Here is a 17,356-nt window from a genome sequence, read left to right as displayed (position 1 = left end):
CAACTGGCCTTCTCAGGCTTCTGAGCACGTGTTCCCGTGAAGGGGGGGAATGAACACGTGTCCACAAGGATGTCTGTAATCTGAGACTCCACCCCCCGCAACAGCAAGTCAAACCCGGAGAGGTGGCGGCCAGAGCTCCAGCGGGGGATCTGCCTCTGACGCTCTAATCCAAACGAGAATCCCGGCTTCCAGAGGATTCGACAGATGACCACGTTAGGGCTTGGTTCTCAAAAATTCTGAAACATAGCTGCCAAATATCCGGTGAAAGTCAAGAGGATCTTGTGTGTCCCCCCCCCACCGCCACTGCCCACCCCACGGAGCACAAGCCAAAAGAGTTTCGTTATGAAGGACAGGAATGGCCAAGTGGTTGATAACGTCCAGAGATGCCTGTTTTATTTCTTACTAGGTGACTGCATTTCAGGCTGGTAACAGTGACAGTCTAATTACCAACTAAATTTGTACCTCTGAACTACAAATCAACAATCCCACTCAGCAAGGAGCAACATGTCAACAGCTAATTGGAGGGGGCTGGGTTTTCCAAATAAATGGTCTTGATTGGCTGTGAGTGGAGCCAGGGGTGAGGCCTGAGATTCTTTTAAAGGCCCTGACTTCTGACTGAGATAGGCTGAAACCCTGTGAGGCCCTAGGCAAAGCCTTCCATCCCAAATCCTAAGAGCACAGCTGTTAGCTTCCTTTCTGTGGTCAGTTCAGCCCAAACAAGGAGCTGAGCTGGGCCCGGCAGAGCGGACCCAGGGCCTACTCTTAGCTGACCTGTTTTTGGCCTGCACTCCCACCTCAGGGCACAGCCCTTTCTGTAGGTTCTTAGGAAAAAGCTAGGCTTCTGGTAATTTTTTTGTCTCTTTTAAGTTCTGCTTTGAGAAGAAAAGGGAATGCAGGGGTGACCAAGGGTGGGCAAGGGCACCTCAGCAGAGCTCCAGCGGCCCCAGGCCCAGAGCCGGGCTGAGTCAGGTCTGAGCTGGTGAGCGGTGCTCCTCCGGGAACACAGGACCACCGCGTCTTCTTGGGAAGATGTCCAAGGGGGAGAACTTAGTAACAACATTCCAAGATTGTAGGGGCTGTTCATCTGAGAAGGTAGAAACTGGGAGAAGGTCAAGATCAAGGAAGAAAGAGCTAGAAGGAAGGAATGAGCAGCTCCTTCTTATCACATGGGAGGCGCTCCATCAAAGTAAGCAATTAGTACGGGAATCATTACCGTAGCTACTCTCTTCCTCACCAGAAAAGAACACAAACTTCCTTTGAGGGCTGGAGAGCCCCTGCCCGAGAACCGGCTGACAAGCTGGTGTTTTTCCCTCAGACCAAGGCAGACCAAGTCAATTAGGAAAGGACGTCCTCGCCCGCAGCTCTGCACGGGGCCTCCGCGGCTGCCGCCCTCTCCCTGCTCCACCCGCCGCGCGTGCGCCTCTGAACCCTCGGGCTCTGCACGTACGTGCCGGCACCTAAGGCAGAGCCAGAGCACCGATGCTCTGTCCCTTGGTGCCCACTTGACAGAAGAACACCCTGGCAAATACCTCACCAAGAGCTAGGGACCAAGAGAAGGCTGCAGTCCCAGTTCGGGCTGGGTTATGCCAGCCCCGCGAATCCCAAGCAGAGTCTCCAAACACGGAGGTCCTTCTGCTGCTGGAGAGGATGCGCACCCTAGGGTGCTAGCTGAGGAGTTAATGCAGAAAACAAGGCACCACAGAGAGGTTGGACACTTGGGTTGTGTGATTCGGGACACCCTGGGAAAGTCCAAGGGTGGAGGGAAGGGCGGGGGAGGGGGAGGAGAAGAATGCGTTTTAAATAACATCCCGGGAAGCGGGAGCCCGACTAGATGGGCTCTGGTTTGAGCTTTTCTGCTAGGAAGTCATTCACAAAGGCCTCCACAATGGCAGGGGTGATCTCCTCCACGTCCATCACGTACTTGGCCCGGGCTGACATGTCCAGAATGGTGAGCAAAGGGGCAGCCTCGGGCAGGTTGGTGTAATCTCGCAGGGAGTCGGTCATGTCATCCTGGAAGTCACCGGAGGGAAAGAAAACCAGTAAGTTTCCAAGAAAGAGGGTAGAGAGTCCCCTGGGCCCGGACTCCCCAGACGGCCTAGGGACGGAGCCACCACATCATCCTGGAGCGAGGCCGGCCTCCAGGAAAGATGGGCTCTCAGAACGGGGAGCAGGGCACCCCGCCCTGCCAGGGGGAGGGGCAGCCTGGTTCATAAAATTCTCTCTCTGCATCACCCCAAACCCCAGGCAAGCCATCTTTTCTTATTAGCATGAAAGCAGCTTTAACTTGTGAAAATGGGATGTCCTTTGATTACTTACTTTTGCAACCAACTCTCAATTATCTGCAGCCCCACTGTGGGCCCAGGCCAATCTGGACTTCAACTTCAGAATGTTTTTAAGAAAACAGCCCACTGCCCCCAGCCCCACAGCTGCAGCAGGGGCAGGAGTTACACCGCCAGTTCAGAAGCCGGGGCCCCTGAAGTGCTACTGAAGTTTACACGGGTCGCTGTATTTACCATACGTTCCCAGTGACTGCCCTGAGGAATTTCCCTAGTATCAGATGTAGCTTTAAAGTATAAAGGCAAAGAGAAATCCAAAGACAAGGAGAAAGATTTGTAAGGGAGCAACCACCTGAGATTACCTTTCACGCTGCTGATACAGGAAATGGGCTGTCTATACCCATCCCCAGGTTGTCTTACCATAAAATGTGCAAAATTCTCCACTGAATGAAAAGCCCTGAGTCGCCCTGCCGAAAAAGGACTCGGGGTATTCCTGGCCTTAAATGCGGGTGAGCAGGAGGCTCACCGGGCTCTGAGACAAGAAACATTTCTTTCTGAAAGGGCAGTTCTTTAGGAAAGATGATTAGTTACTGTCTTTCTTTCCCCCACCCTATAAAGAGCACGCACTTCCCAGCAATGCCGGGGATTCAGCATCTCTGGCAGCATTCACCCAACTCAGGGCCTCCATCTGGGTTAATAAACAATCTTCACGATAAACAGAGGGGAGACACCTGGACAAATACCATACATCCAATTCCCGTTAGGAGGCCAAGCCAGAGCCCGCTGCCTCCCCTTCACTTTCCCTGGAGCAAACGCAGGGAGATGAATTTTAACGTCTGTTAAGGCTTCAGAAGGGGCAACTTCTGCCTGCGGGAGAGGACAGGATCAAGACAAAGCTGCAGCCCGCTCAGCCCTGGGGGATCGTGAAGGGCCTAAGTCCAGGGCTCAGAGGCCCCCAGTTGGTGCCTGATGCTCCTGCGCCCTGTGCTCCTTCCTGGCTGCCTTGCTTCCGAGGTCAGACCAAGAGAGCTGCCAAGGCCAGGAGCCCAGGTGCAGAGTAGGGGAAGGCCTGGCGGTGGGTGGGAGAGCTGGAGCAGCGGATGCCCCCGGGCCTCTGCCCAACCTCCTGGTCCAGGCTGGGCGGCCCGTCTGCCAGACCCGCACGGACAGAGGGAGGGAGAGCACTGCTTCCAGAGTCACTCCTCATCTCACGTTCACTCCTCTCTCTGCCACCCACTTAATGCAGGACTTTGGCAGAAACTTCTCGGAGCCCAGCTCTCCTAAAACATGTGAAACGGATTCAATAATGGCTCATGTGGGGCTCCGCGAGCGTGAGAGCCAGCCCGCACTCACAGCCCGCCCGGGCGGGGCTCGGAGCCGGCTCACCCTCTCTGAGCCTCACCCTCCTCATCTGTGGGACGGTAAGGACGATGCTCCCTGCCCACGAGGTGAGGAGCACGTGGGTGGTCCAGGTGAGGCACCTCGCTCGGGCCTGGCCTATAGGAAACCTGCCATTGCTCCTTTTCAGCCACGTTTGTAACGCGGCCACCGGAGCCCTCCAGCCCTGCCCAGCGCTGGCTCCGCCCTTCCTCCTCTGCGCCCATCTTTTCTCTCCGAGCCGTTCGAAAGGGGTTAGAGTTTAATACATTCAGAGCGGCTTCCATTTGTGCTTTGTGTGGAGCGGGCTGGGGACCCCCAAGGCAGGGCCCTGTGAACCTGCTTTGTTCCCTCCACCCCACGGCTGGGCAGGGTGACTTCAGCTGCCTTCCAGGGGCCCGCGGAGCAGGGGCGGCTACTGAGGTGATGAATGGGTGGTTCCGGGTGTCGCGCCGCCGCGGCATCCCCTGGGATCCAAACACAGCGTGAAATGAGCAGGAGCTCGGACCAACTGGAGGCACAGATGGGAGCAGGGAGGGCAGGGGGGCTTCAAGACGTGTATCCGTCAGTAACTGGCTTAGGCCGGTTCCCCGGGTGGGGGAAGGCAGCGGCACCTGTGCGGAGGGTGGCTCGGGGTGGGGACCGGGGAGACGTGGCTGCGACCATCTTGCAGATTCCACGTGTGCGGGACCCAGGCTCCCAGACCCCCGGGGAGGCGGCCCAGCTTAAGGGCCTGCCCCTCGTCCCTCCCCCTCCCCCTCTCCCGGTGGCGAGCCTTCTGCTCGGTCCAGCCCAGACGAAGGCCCTCCAGGGACAGGCCTGGGGTGGGAGAGACAGGGATGCCAGGAACGTCAGCACTCTCCCTGGGCTGGAGGGGTAATTGCAGGTCGGAGTGGTGGCCGGATCCCCGCCGGCATCCCATGATGGGAAAAGGCCCCCTTGCGGGCCGGGGGAGGGGACTAACCAAGAAGACACTCTGTAAAGCACCAAGAGCTTGGTTTGGACCCAGCCCAGAGGGAGTAAGTGTTGATCGCGATCTTTGTGGCTCCCCAGCAGCCGGGGTGGGCGTAGCCTGGGTGCAAGGGGCGGGGGGGGGGGGGGGGGGGGGGGCCTCTGTCGTGGGAGGGCCTCCTGCGGCCCTGAGGCTGCTGTGTGTGAGAGATGGCAAGAAGGAGGCGGCAGGGGCCAGAATTGGTTTTCCTTGACATCTTTTTATGCTACATTTGTTTGTGGAGTCTTCCGGAAGCACGGTCACCCCAGACCCCCTTCAGACATCCCCAAGGGCTGTTATCACCGGTGTTTTAAAGCGGGCCAGCTGAGCCAGCCCCGGGGCCAGGCCACAGCAGCACTCACCTCCCCCGCCACAAAGAACAGAAGCGGCGCCTCCTCCTCTTTGGCTTTGTACTTGGCGATGATCTTCTCAGCTATGGGCTGGATCAGCTGCTTGGCCGCCTCGGACTCCCCGTCATCCTCAGAATCTGTGACAGGAGAGAGAAAGACACAAAGACGCACTGGCTTGTCAATCAAGATGGAGTGGTGCCTGGGTCCAGGGCCTGACTTGCCCATCTGAGCAGCGCCTGAAGGGAAGAGAAGCCTCCCCTGGGACACCAGCCTCGCCTCCTGGGTGCAGGAGCGTGTGTCCCCAGGCATAGGCCAGCGTGCTCGCTGCTCTCACACACAGGCTGTCCTGAACCACGCCCCCAGGAAGAACCAAGTAGCGCTAATGCCCAGGCAAGTGCAGTCCTGTTCACTGAGCTCTTCACAAACCCACCTTGGAAGCTAAGCCTCCCCTAGGCCAGGACCTGAGGTCCCGGCAGTTTTTCCTCACAATCACAGAATGAGATGCCGTGACCGCGGATCTCTGACTTCCTAATGGAAATGGCAGAACTGGTGGTGGTGGGTCAGGACTGTGGTCTGATCAGCAGCTTTGGTGGCGGTTGGGAGGCACCAGGGCACTGGCAACTTCACAGCTGGCAGTGGGACTTGGCTGGGAAGGGACAGGCTGACTGCAGGGGAGAACCTCCAGCCGGGCTCCCAGAGCCCCCTCTGGGCATCTCTTGCCTCCAGTGAAACAGCAGCATGGGAGCAGCTCACTCCTGCTGAACCCTGAAACCCAGAGCAAGCGCAGACCGGGGGTGGGTGGAAACAGGTGCCCCGGAAGTGCCACACCACCCGGGAGGCCCAGTGCGCAGGCTCGGCCCCACACACTCTAGATCCACAGTTAATTAGCTCCGTGATGCTGGGAACTCGCCTTGCCTCCCTGGGACCCTATTTCCACATCTGCAAATGGCCAGTGAGGTTCCCTACGGTCCCTCAGTTCAGAATTGCTTCCCAGGCCCCAGGATGTGGGCATGTGAGCCTGCCCAGGAAAGCCCCAAGGTGAATGGTCCCCCAAGGCCAGCCCCTCCCAGGGCCTCTGCCCTCCAAGCGCAGGGCCAGCCTGCAAGTCAGTTTGCTTCAGGATTCCCTCAAGTCCGCATGTTGGCTCCCGCCTGGGGGCCCCCAAACCAGACTCGCAGAGAATGGGGGTCGGATGCTGCCTGCATTCTCCAGCCCCCTCACCGTGGTGCGTATGGCGGCAGCTCAGCCGTGATTCCGGTACCCAGATTTACTTTAAGTTGGAACCAAGCAACGAGTCCCAAGGCAGAGGGCAAGGTGGACCTTGGCCAGCAGTTGCTCCGTTTGCAGAAGGAACCAGGGTCACCCTATGGGCCTGCAGGGAGCCCGGAGTGGGTGTTCTGTGTCCTCCTGCTGTCACCCACTGAAAGTCAGAGTGGGAGAGGCGGGGAGACTGAGGGGCTCTCAGCCCCGGAGATGCCCCCCGAGGCCGGGCCCTGCTCCAGCCACCCTGGGGCAGCTCCTCAGAGCACAGGTGAGCGGCAGCAGCAGCTGGGGACGAGCCTTGGCCTAAGGGGCCCAGCCCCCCACAGCTGCTGTGCTGCAGCCCGGCCCCCAACAATGGGTCTGTTCATCACGGGGCGGAGGGCTTCCTCCCGGGCTGACCTCTTCCTCCCAGCTGGCAGCCGGGAGCAGCTAGGAAGGAAAGCACAGCAGCAGCTCCCAGAACACCACCCCCCCACAGGGGAGAACCACGAGTAAATCACCGGGGTCAGGAGCACGGCAGCCACGGAGACAAAGGCCCAGGCCCTGCGTTGCTGGCGACAGAAAGAAGATGCGGGGACAGACTTCCCAGACCCCCACCCAGTGAGCTCTGCCCATCCCGTCCCACCCTGGGGCTCCCGCTGAGCTTCATACCTACAAAAAGGACGAGGCAGGGGCCCTCGTTGAGCTGCACGGCGTTGGAGTCGGAGAGCTCCAGCACGGGCTTGGGGTGCCACGGGAAGCCCCTGCAGTCCTCGTCGTTCAGCACCTCCACCCGCCCCTGCCGCGTGATCACCTCCCCCTGTGGGTCCAGCACAATGAGGGTGGGGATGCCTGCAAGAGAGGGCGCGAGATTGGCCACAGACCCACAGTCCATGGGACGGCCCCCTAGGACACAATTCAGCCGGAGAGCTCTGGGATGGAAGCTGGGCTCAGCCTCTGAAGAGCCAGGGAGCCCCCCTGGGTTGGCAGGTAACATCTCCACGGGAGCCTAATAAGCAAGTCACTCCCCCGCCCCCCGCCTCCTGGTGAATGCACTGAAGCTCCCACCTTATCCTACCGCCACGTAAAGATCAACAAGGCTGTGCGTTTCAGAACTCAGCACGGGGGCTTGGCACATAGAAGCAGGGAAGTCCTAGAGAGATCCCCAAGAAGCAGGAGCGGCTCCCACGCCTGCAGGGAGTCTAAACCTCATGAGGTGGTGTGAACACCCACTCCCCTGCAATGCAGACCAGCACAGGTCAAGGGCAGGAGGGCCCCACCCGTGCAAGCACTGGGGGCCTGTTGCGGGGAGGAGCCTGGGACAGGGGCTGCCAGGGGCAGAAGGACAGGAGGAGGACAGCTGGCCACCATCTCCAGCCCTGCTGCTTGGGGAGGTTCCAGCATTCGCTCTGAGGGAGGCAGTCCCTGGAGGGAACATGCTGACGGCAGTGCTGTCGCCCTCATGTTAGAATCCTGGGCTGGGGTAAGAAACGCAACACAAAGCGCCCCACAAACCACAGCCCGCCTCTAACCATAAAGCCTCCAGTGGAAAATCAGAGGAGATCCCTCCCGGGTTACAGTCGCATGTGGGTTTTCCACTTCCCTGTTCTTTGTACCCCATTCCCCGCTGCTTCTCCTCCAGCCACCACCCACAGAGGCAGACTCGGCCCTGCCCTTTGGGGACACTTGTCTCTCCACTGGCAGCTGGTCCCCTCCCCCCTTGCACCAACCAGCTGCCTCCCCTCTGGAGCTGACCGGAGCTTTAATTTTATATGGGCCAGGGAAAGCCAGAGCAATTTAATATTTATAGATTCCACAGCATTCAGTCGGTAATTTGCTCCACTGACATTTTACTTCGCCACAGGGGGCGATGCTGAGGTACCAGAAATACAGCCCTGGTGTTATGACCTGCATGGTGGCTGGGGCAGCGGGCATGCAGTGGTGAGCCTGTCTGAAAAAGAAAAAACGAGTCTATTATGTTCACACCTATTAGAAGGAGTGGCTTGGCATGTTAGGGAACAGGTCCAGAGAGAAACAGACTCTGGGGACTGCCTTTCCCACAACGCACAGCACATACAAACGCACGTGGCTGCAGCCGGCACACTCGGGCTTTCAGGATGCGCCCAGAGCTGTCCGGGCCTCCTGAGTTGTCCGGGTCTCCTGAGTTGTGTGTAAGAGTACAAGAGACTTGGGGCATTTCCAGCCTCATCCTCACAATGGCATGTCATCCCCCAGAGGCCTGGGGTTCACATCAGGTGTGTCCCCAACCCGGATCGGGCTGGGCTTGAGTCAGAAACCTGAAGGGAGCCTGGGGCTGGGGCCCACAACATGACAGTCTGGCCATCTGCAGACAAATACCTCCCCAGCACCATACCTCATCTCAAAAATGCCTTGGCCAAGGTCTTTAATCAGTTTCTGAAATTGGGCAATTTCAAGTGTTGGGCTAAATCAGGGCCTGCCCACTGCTATGATTAGACACTGCAGCAGGCCTCTTTGTAGCTCAGACGTGGGATGCTGAGTTGGTCTGTGGAGGGCAAGCAGGCACAGAGGACGGACAGAGAAGGCAGGAGAAGTAAAATCCAAAGGCAAAGAAGCTCACTTCCTGGTTTGGTGCCTCGGTTTCTCCCAGTGACTACTCTAAGAGGCTTCTTTGTTACCACGGCTGCAGCCTCTCTCCAGTCATGGCTGGTGGGGACCAGGGCGGCAGGGCAGGGACACAGGCCCCCAGCTGGCTGCCATGGCGTCCTCGCCAAGTCAACAGAGGAACAGCTCCGCTGGGCCCCCGGGTCTCCCCACTCCTCCCCCACGGCTACGTGAAAGCGAAGTCCCCCTTGTATTTGGTGCTTTGAGCCCAAGATGATGAGGTGCATGTGCCTGTGGAGTGTAAACAGAAAGCGACTCGGTACAATGACCACAGACTTCAACCAAGAGAAGCCCATTTCCGGCACATGGACAGAGAAAAAGAATCAACAAGCATCGGGCCAGGACGCCTTCCCATCACCGGATCTTGGGTTAGCTTGGCCCTGGAGCCCTAAGTGTCTATGTTCCTCCAGAGACAACCAGCAGGTGAGAAAAGGAAGCTTGCTCTCAGGGCATCTGCTCTGTGCTCCGCACAGGGCGTGGGACCTTACTCACTCCTGAAGTATGATTATCCTCCTCCTGCAGATGTTCAAGTTGCCTGCCCAAGGTCGTCTGGCCAGTAAGTGGCCACGGTGGGACAGGAAGCCTGGTCTGCCTGCTGGAAAAGCTGCTGCTCTTTCTACCAGGCCGGCCACTGGCGGGAGCGCTCACAGCCCCGGGTTGGGGACTCTCATCCCCATGGAGGAGCTGGGCAGGGCGGGCCCTGCATCCGCACTCTCTGCACCACCCACCTCCCTCTTCTCTGAGGCTTTGGGGAAGGAAGCTGAGATACGATCACCTCTCCCCTTTCTCCCTCGCCCCCCGCCCCATCAGGCCTTTCCTGCTCCCCCCTCCCTTGAAGCAGGTTCCCCGAAGCAGAGACTTCTAAGGAGAAAATAGGGCAGAGCCTCTTATGGGAAACTTAAAGGGAATGGAAAATTTCTAATCAATGCCTTTGTACAGAATAACTACCACCCCAGCAAGGGGCTCGCTTCCCTGACGGGAATGAAAAGGGAGCAGTTCGCCTCTGCTTCTCTTGAACTTGTCGTTTCCCAGCTGGGATGGCTGGAACGGTTGGAGGCAGAGTACAGTAAGAATTCTAAGGAAGACCCCGGAAAGTCACTTAACTGCTCAGAGCCTCATTTCCACACCGTCAAATGGGGGTAGTGACAGTTTCCTGTCTTACTTGGGGGCTGGAAGTAGAATGACACGTAGAAAATGCTTTCGAGCAGACCATCTGGCACCCAGTAAGTACTCCGTAAATATTAGCTCTTATTATAAATAAGTTCATCATTATTTTTTTTAATCATCCCTAAGTTGATCATTTGGCTCGCGAGAAGGGACAGAAGACTGGTGCCTTGCTCTCGTGAGATAAACAGAAACCTCCACGCTGGCTGGAGGGAGTTCGCTAAAGTAATAGAACACCGAGGCGACGTCAACACCACAGGGAGGGCTCCGGGGACGGTATAATGCTGCCACGTGTGCGGCTGGTGTTCTGTCGGTTGCACCACCCCAAGCTTAACCTCTGCGAGTAGAACACACACTCTGCGCTCCTAGAGAGGGCTTCAGCCCCAGGCCCCCACCCAGGGGAGCTTGGGTGGACCACAGCAGTGCCTCAGAATCCCCTTCAGCATCTCCCCGAAAACCTAGAGAAGAAGGAACAAGGCCTAAGAAGCCGGCTCCATACTGTTTCCTCCTGGGAGGAGCCGATTCGTGAGTATTTAAAACCATCTCAAAGCCACGTGCGGGACTTCCCTGGTGGCGCAGTGGTTAAGTATCCACCTGCCAATGAAGGGGACACGGGTTCGAGCCCTGGTCCGGGAAGATCCCACGTGCCGCAGAGCAACTAAGCCCGTGCGTCACAACTACTGAGCCTGCGCTCTAGAGCCCGCGAGCCACAACTACTGAGCCCATGTGCCACAACTACTGAAGCCCGCACGCCTAGAGCCCGTGCTCTGCAACAAGAGAAGCCACTGCAATGAGAAGCCTGTCCACAGAGTAGCCCCCGCTCGCCACAACTAGAGAAAGCCCATGCACAGCAACGAAGACCCAACGCGGCCGGAAAAAAAAAAAAGCCACGTGCATGGAGACTGTCCCACAGTTGCGTTTGGTTGCTTTCCTATCACCAAGGAAAGAGGGAGTTTCAAAGGAGGTGGTGGGTCTGGGGCAGCACCTGGGGGTGGGAGAGGACCTGGTCAGGGCCGTAACCCAACTTTGTTTCTCTGCTTCTAGATGGCAGTGTGATCGCAAAGATTGCTGGCAGTGGGGAAGAGAAAGGGGAGGAAAAGCAGACCCCAAGACAGGAAGAGTGGGTTAGGGCACGTGGCAGGGCAAGTGGTTACGTGATCACGGAAATAAATGGTCATCGTGAACACTGTGGCAGTATGGAAATGTTTGTAATGCATGAATGAGTTGAAAATGCAGAATACACAGTGCTATGTGTACAATTACAACTATGTAGAAATATGCTTGAAGACAGAGACCAAAAGGACTCAGAAAAGTGAAAACAGTTGTGCTAGGAAGGCAGGAATGTGGGTGAAATAGATACATATTTGAGTTTTGTTAAATGATATTATGATGAATGCACTAACATTAAGTAAAAATCAAACAGGAACCGTAGGGCAGCAGGGGTGGGATGACAAATACAGACCACGCCTTGGCAACATCAACCCCAGTTCATCACATCCCTCTTTTCCTCCCCCTCCTTCTCCCCCAAACCTTCCCCTACTGGGAGAGTTAAGGAAAGGAAGAAGGCAGCTGGTTTGAGTGGTGAAGCTCAGAGAAACCCAAAGGAAGTCAAAGGGATGAGTCTGGGCCCACTTGAACTCGGCCAGAAGGCCCGCGTCAGGAGGCACAAAGACTTTTCTTTTTTGACCATGCCACGTGGCATGCGGGAATCTTAGTTCCTGGACCAGGGATTGAACCCGAGCCCCCTGCAGTGGAAGCTCAGAGTCTTAACCACTGGACCGCCAGGAAGTCCCAAAGAAGACATTTAAAATGGCAGCGTTCTTGTAATACAGAAAAGCCAGAAATGACCAAGTATCCACTGACAGTGGAACTGATAAACAGGCTGTGGTACAACAAAGCACTTCAAGGCACTGAAATAAACCAGATGTAAATATCAACAGGGATAAATCTCAAAAACATAATGTTTAGTGAGAAAAGCAAGCTGCATTATGATATTACAGCATGTCAGCACTTAAGTACACTTCTAGAAACACACCCAGCACGACTATACATTACTCACGGATTCAGAGACGCAGTGAACATCTGAAAACAGATGAGGAATATTCACAGTGAAGGGATGATAGTGTCACCGCTCTCCCCCACTGGGGAGAAAGAAGGGGCAAGGCTCCACGGAGGAGTAAAGGGAGCCCCACTTGGTCTGTGTTTAATGCTCCCATTCGTTGATAAATACCTCAGGCAGAGATGTCAGTTCTAGGTGGTGGCCACATGGGTGTTTGTTACATTATTCTTTGTCCTTTCCTGTTTTTCCTTTTTTTATGTTTTCAGAATGAAACAAGACAAGCAGAGAAGAGCACTGAGGCTGCTCTGTAGGCCCTAAGACAGCCCCCAGCCGCCCTCCCCAGGCCCAGGGGGCCCGCTCCACAGAGCCTGCGCCAGCCCTTTCAATACTGAGATTTGCCTACAAAAAACACCAGCGTGGGCCCCTCGCCCTCTACTCATTGAAAAACACAATGGCTGAATGTTTCGTTTCTATAGAAAATAAAGAGACTCTGCCTCAAGTCCATTTTGTGAAAGGAGCAGGGAAGAGGGCAAAGGAAGGGAAAGAGAGAGGAGAAGGGCGGGAAATGGATGAGAAAGGCAGGGAAAGGGGAAAAGGAGAAGAAAAAGCCAGAGGATAAGGCTAAGGAATAAGAGGGCAACAGAGAAACAGAAGATAAATGGATCCCGGGAGAGCGACGGGCCTCACGCAACTGCCTCCCGGTCTTCCCTGCTGCTCTCCTGGTGGCAGGGCCTCCGTCCACCCTGGGCCCTGTCGCTGGCCCCAGAGGCGGGGGCGGGGGTGGGGAGGAGAGGAACAAAGCCAGCGAGGGCCTCTAACCCAGGAGAGAAGGGGCTCGGAGCCTCCCTGCGCAGAACATGGTATTCTCCAACAGCCTGCATTAGAGAATTGCTAATGGGATCTGCCTTTTGCCAAGTGCGTCTAAACCCTTTCCTTAGAAAGGCATTTGTCAGCAGCTTATAGGGCTACAAATTCCCCAGTCTGCACAAAGCGCTGGGAGGAGGGAGGCCAACCCAGCTACTCCCCAAGGCAAAGGAAGTGGATGGAGGCCACATGCCAGGCTTTGGTGAACTCAAGCGGCCCCATGAAGACTGCTAGCTAACACGGCCCGGGCTCAGGCCAGAGCACCCGAGGGACCAGCAACCAGCCTGGGAGCAGATGCCTCCTCAAGGCCTGCAGCAGGTCCTGCTACCTCTGAAAGGGGTGACTGGAGGACACAGCCTCAAGACCCAGACTCTCCCACCACCATCTGGATGGACACCTGAACGAAGGGGCAGCATCTTATGCAAGGCCTCCTCGGGATGCTGGAAGATACTCAGAATCCGGGGGCGCTCTGAGCCCAGCTCCCAGGATGCTCGGAGGATTCCAGGTTCTTCTGCATTGCCCATTTTCACCCAAGCCTGTCCAGGTGACACAGAGCGGCTCTGCCCTCATGGGCCTCAAGATGGTCTGATGCAGTCATTTGCGCGCTATAAGGCCCAAAGACAGGCCAGGTGGAGGTGGCTCAGCTTGGGTGCGGGCAGGGGAAGGTACCTCATACTGCTCTCTGAAAGCACCCTCATCGAAACGTTCAGGAAGAGGCAGAAAGTGGGGTGAGAGACCAGGACACAGAGTCAAGCAGGGAGCATGAGCTCTCGCAGATAGAGCCCTGCGGGATTTGCGGAAGACCAGAGAGCTGGTGGAACCCTCCACTGACTCTGCATATGCATGGAGTGTATGTACGTGCACATCGTGATACTGTAACATGGTGAGGCGTATGTATTTGGCCTTCATCCCCAGCTCCTGGCACAGAGCTCCTAAAACCCCTATAATTTCCTGAATGATTGGGGTGATAGGAACATCTTTTGTTATAATATTTGGTCTTAGTCCCAGATCCTGACGCAAGAGCTTCCAAGACTGTTGGAATGGAAGTGGTAAGAGTGAGTGTCTTTTTGGATGCTCGCGAGATGACGGGTCTAGGTCGCCAGAGAGACGTGGTTAGAAGGTTGGAACATTCAGCTCCACACCCTTGACCTCAAGAGCTGGGGAAGGGAGAAGGGCTGGAGGTTGAGTTAATCACCAATGGCCAATGATTTAACCACTCATGCCTACATAGTGAGACCTCCATAAAGGCCCCAAAATGATGGGGTTCAGAGAGCTTCCAGGTTGGTGAACATGTGGAGGTGCTGGGAGGGCGGTACCTGGAGAGGACATGGGAGCCCTATTTGAGCAAGAAAGAAGAAAGGGGATGGAGAGACACACAGACATTCTGAGTTACGGACCTGATGCTGTAAAAGATGCTTCGTGGTGGAGAGGAGGGAGACTGAGGGAATTCAGGAGAGCCGGCCATACGCCCACCAAAGCAGGTCTGCTGAGGAGAGAGACACTCACCCAGGGGAGGAGTCTGGGCCATGGGAGATGCCGACAGGGAGGAGGAACGTGATGGCCCCGGGACCTCGGAACCCCGCCCCTTGAACAGGCAGTGGATCTTCTCTACCTTATATTTTGGTAGTCAAACGCACTGGGATGCTGACTGGTAAGATCAATGGAAATGCTGCCAAAGAACTTACTAACGACTAATGCGCCGGGGAACCCCAAACACGCCATGAAGCTGAAGCAGCCTGTGAGGCTGGAAGGAGGCAGAGGCCGCCTGGGCCACCTGCCCTAGAGCCCAAGGGAGCAGCCTCCCTCTCTCTCCCCACAGGTAGGCCTGTCGTGAGCCACAGCCTGAGGTCTGGCTACAGTGGGAGCTCAGTGAGGCCATCAGAAATATCAGAGGATAGATAACATGCCTCTGGGATTTCTCTTCTAGTCTAGCTTACACGTCACTACTGTACTGATCTCCCCTTAATCAAATTTTTCAAAAAGCTCCAAAGCCCAAAGTTCAAGGACCACAGCCTGGTGCTCAAGGCCTTCTGTGATGTGGCATCACCAGCCTTATTACCCAGTCTGCCCTACAGTACACCACGGACATCCTACTCTGGCCTTTGCCCTGGAATAAACCCTCTACCTAAATCCCATCCATTCTGTAAGGCCCTGCTCTAGAGTCACCTCCTCCAGGAAGCCTTCTGGGCTCAAGAGCTCCAAGCCAGAGTCTCGTGTGAATTCAGACTATTCCACCGTCTGCCCTTCATTAAACGCTGCCTTGAAAAGGATCCTGTGTGGCTCTTCCACACTCTCGATTCACCGTGCTTTAGTGCATCTCTGGCTTCACAGGGCCAGAGGCGGACAGACAGATCAGGGTCAGCCGGCAATGTCTGACAGGCTGCTTGCAGGAATGACTCCTAAGGCTTAGCCAAAGGGGTCAGTGATCAAGTGAGCAGCTGGCAGAAAACACTGTGCCAGGGGGAGAACCCAAGAGTGACGCAGCAGGAGGTAGAGAGCTGGGAACGCAGGCTGGTCCAAGCTGAGGAGGGACTAGTACAGATGGCAGGGAGTGTACACCGTGGAGCCAGCAGACAAGGAGCAGCGGGACGGGCCAGGTGCAGGGCTGGGCTGCAGAGGACACTCGCCGGCCAGAGCTGGGTTCTTTTGTGTGGCTGCCCGGCCGCTGCTTGCCTGGGCACAGGGCCTCTCCAGATCAGCTTTCTGACTCTCAGCTGAGGGCTCCTTGAAGTCTGGGAACCACATATGTACTCATCCTCACACTGCCAGGCCTTAAGAGACTGAGCCAAATGAATGCATCTCTGAAAACTCTCCATTCTCTTCCTGCTCATTTGTGGTCACCCGCATCCTGGCTGTCTGGGCCACACCTAGCAACCAGGGCTCCTACTGCTGTAATATTTACATGTCGATAGCTGGAGAATCCACAAGGAGAGTTCCCTTCTCTGCTCTCTGAAGGCAGACAGAAAACAATCAGTTTAATTTTTTTTCCTTTTTTGTTTTTTTGGCCACACCATGCAGCATGCGGGATCTTAAGTTCCCCAACCAGGGATCGAACCCACACCGCCTAAAGTGCAAGTGCGGAGTCTGAACCACTGGACCGCCAGGGAAGTCCCGCGATCAATTTAATTTTTTCGTGCCCTGCCAATGTCTGACAGAAGGGTACCTTCTAGCCTCAGCCGTGTGCCCAGAACTTGTGCGGAATCTTGCAGGGTTTGTGATTTCTCCTTAGGAGATTGCTATTCTGTGCCTACCCCACCAACAAGGGCCCCAAGAAGCATCTCACAGAGCACAGGGAGGGTAGAAACCCCCACCCTCAAACTGGCTCTGCATGATATAGACTGTCCTTTGGTAATTTATTACTTTCAGGTGACCTCAGGGCCTTAGCATCGACCACTAGAATATGACCTGCACCTCACTGGCCTCCACCCCCAAGAAAGGGCAACTCCCTTCCTCAGAGAGGAAAAGGCTGTGCTTCACTGAGGACGTGTGTTTGGAAAGAAGATGCCCCCATATGGAGAGGCTGCCTGACTGAGCAGAGTGGCCAAGTGAAGCCCAGCACCCGCTCTGCTCTCGGGGACAAGTTCAGTCTTCTGAGCCCTTGTACAAAGTGACACCTATTTGACCAACGCTTTTTAGTTCTTCAGAAGATATCATCCTACTGTAGTTATTTCCCAATGTAAATCCCATCTTGCCCACTCAAGGGCAGCCCTGGGACACCCTTCTGGTTTCTTATTCCCCACCAAGCTCAGTGTACAGTATTGGTGGTTAGCTGGAGCTCAAGAAATAGAATCCTATGCATTTAAATCTACTCCAGCTTTTTTCCAAAAAGGATTTGAGGCTGCTTAAAAAGTGCATGATATAATCCAATAAAAAACTGATGAAAACATCCCACTGAAAGGAAAACAAGGAAGGAAGAGAAAACCAAGCTAGGGTCAAGGGCACGCAGAGAAATGGTCAGCTTTGTAAAACTGCTAAAGGTGGCTCCAAATTCAGCTCTGAGTTTTCTAGGGGCTAAAGCAAGGAAAGAACTGTGGTCTGTGATGAAATCCAAAGTATACGAAAGATGAAAGAAGAAACCAAAAATGCACCTCCAACTGCAAAAGAAGTTCAGTTTTTGCTGGGTGCTAGAGGGTAATTTCCTGAACATGAATTCCTACAAGTGGGATTCTGAAATTAAAGGTTTTATAGATTTTTAAGGCCTCTGGTGTACATTGCCAATTTCTCTCCTTGAAACGTTGTCCTGATTTAGATTCCCACTAGCAGTCTGCTCTCTTTCCTATACTGGGGATTATCTTTTTTTGGCAAGTAGAGTTCTTTGCAAATGTGATAGACACACATTCAGTGTTTTAATCTGTAAATCATGAATGAAAATTATTCTGAATATTTTTCT

General features: G+C 55.3%; 1 protein-coding gene across 1 annotated transcript in view; it reads right to left on the bottom strand.

Annotated features, from left to right (window-relative positions):
- Positions 1-322: 322 nt before the first annotated feature.
- The window catches only part of NXN (nucleoredoxin), a 140,864-nt gene continuing 123,830 nt past the window's right edge, over positions 323-17,356 (bottom strand). Inside the window, exons 6-8 of the mRNA XM_059996584.1 lie at positions 6,909-7,088; positions 5,007-5,131; positions 323-2,010 (exon numbers count right to left, since the gene is read on the bottom strand). Of these exons, the coding sequence (XP_059852567.1) occupies positions 1,828-2,010; positions 5,007-5,131; positions 6,909-7,088 (488 nt within the window). The 3' untranslated portion in view covers positions 323-1,827. The remainder of the gene's footprint in view (positions 2,011-5,006; positions 5,132-6,908; positions 7,089-17,356) is intronic.

The sequence above is a fragment of the Delphinus delphis genome, chromosome 19 (genome assembly GCF_949987515.2).
Source record: "Delphinus delphis chromosome 19, mDelDel1.2, whole genome shotgun sequence".
Taxonomy (NCBI): Eukaryota; Metazoa; Chordata; class Mammalia; order Artiodactyla; family Delphinidae; genus Delphinus; species Delphinus delphis.
This window is presented reverse-complemented; position numbering and strand designations above follow the sequence as displayed.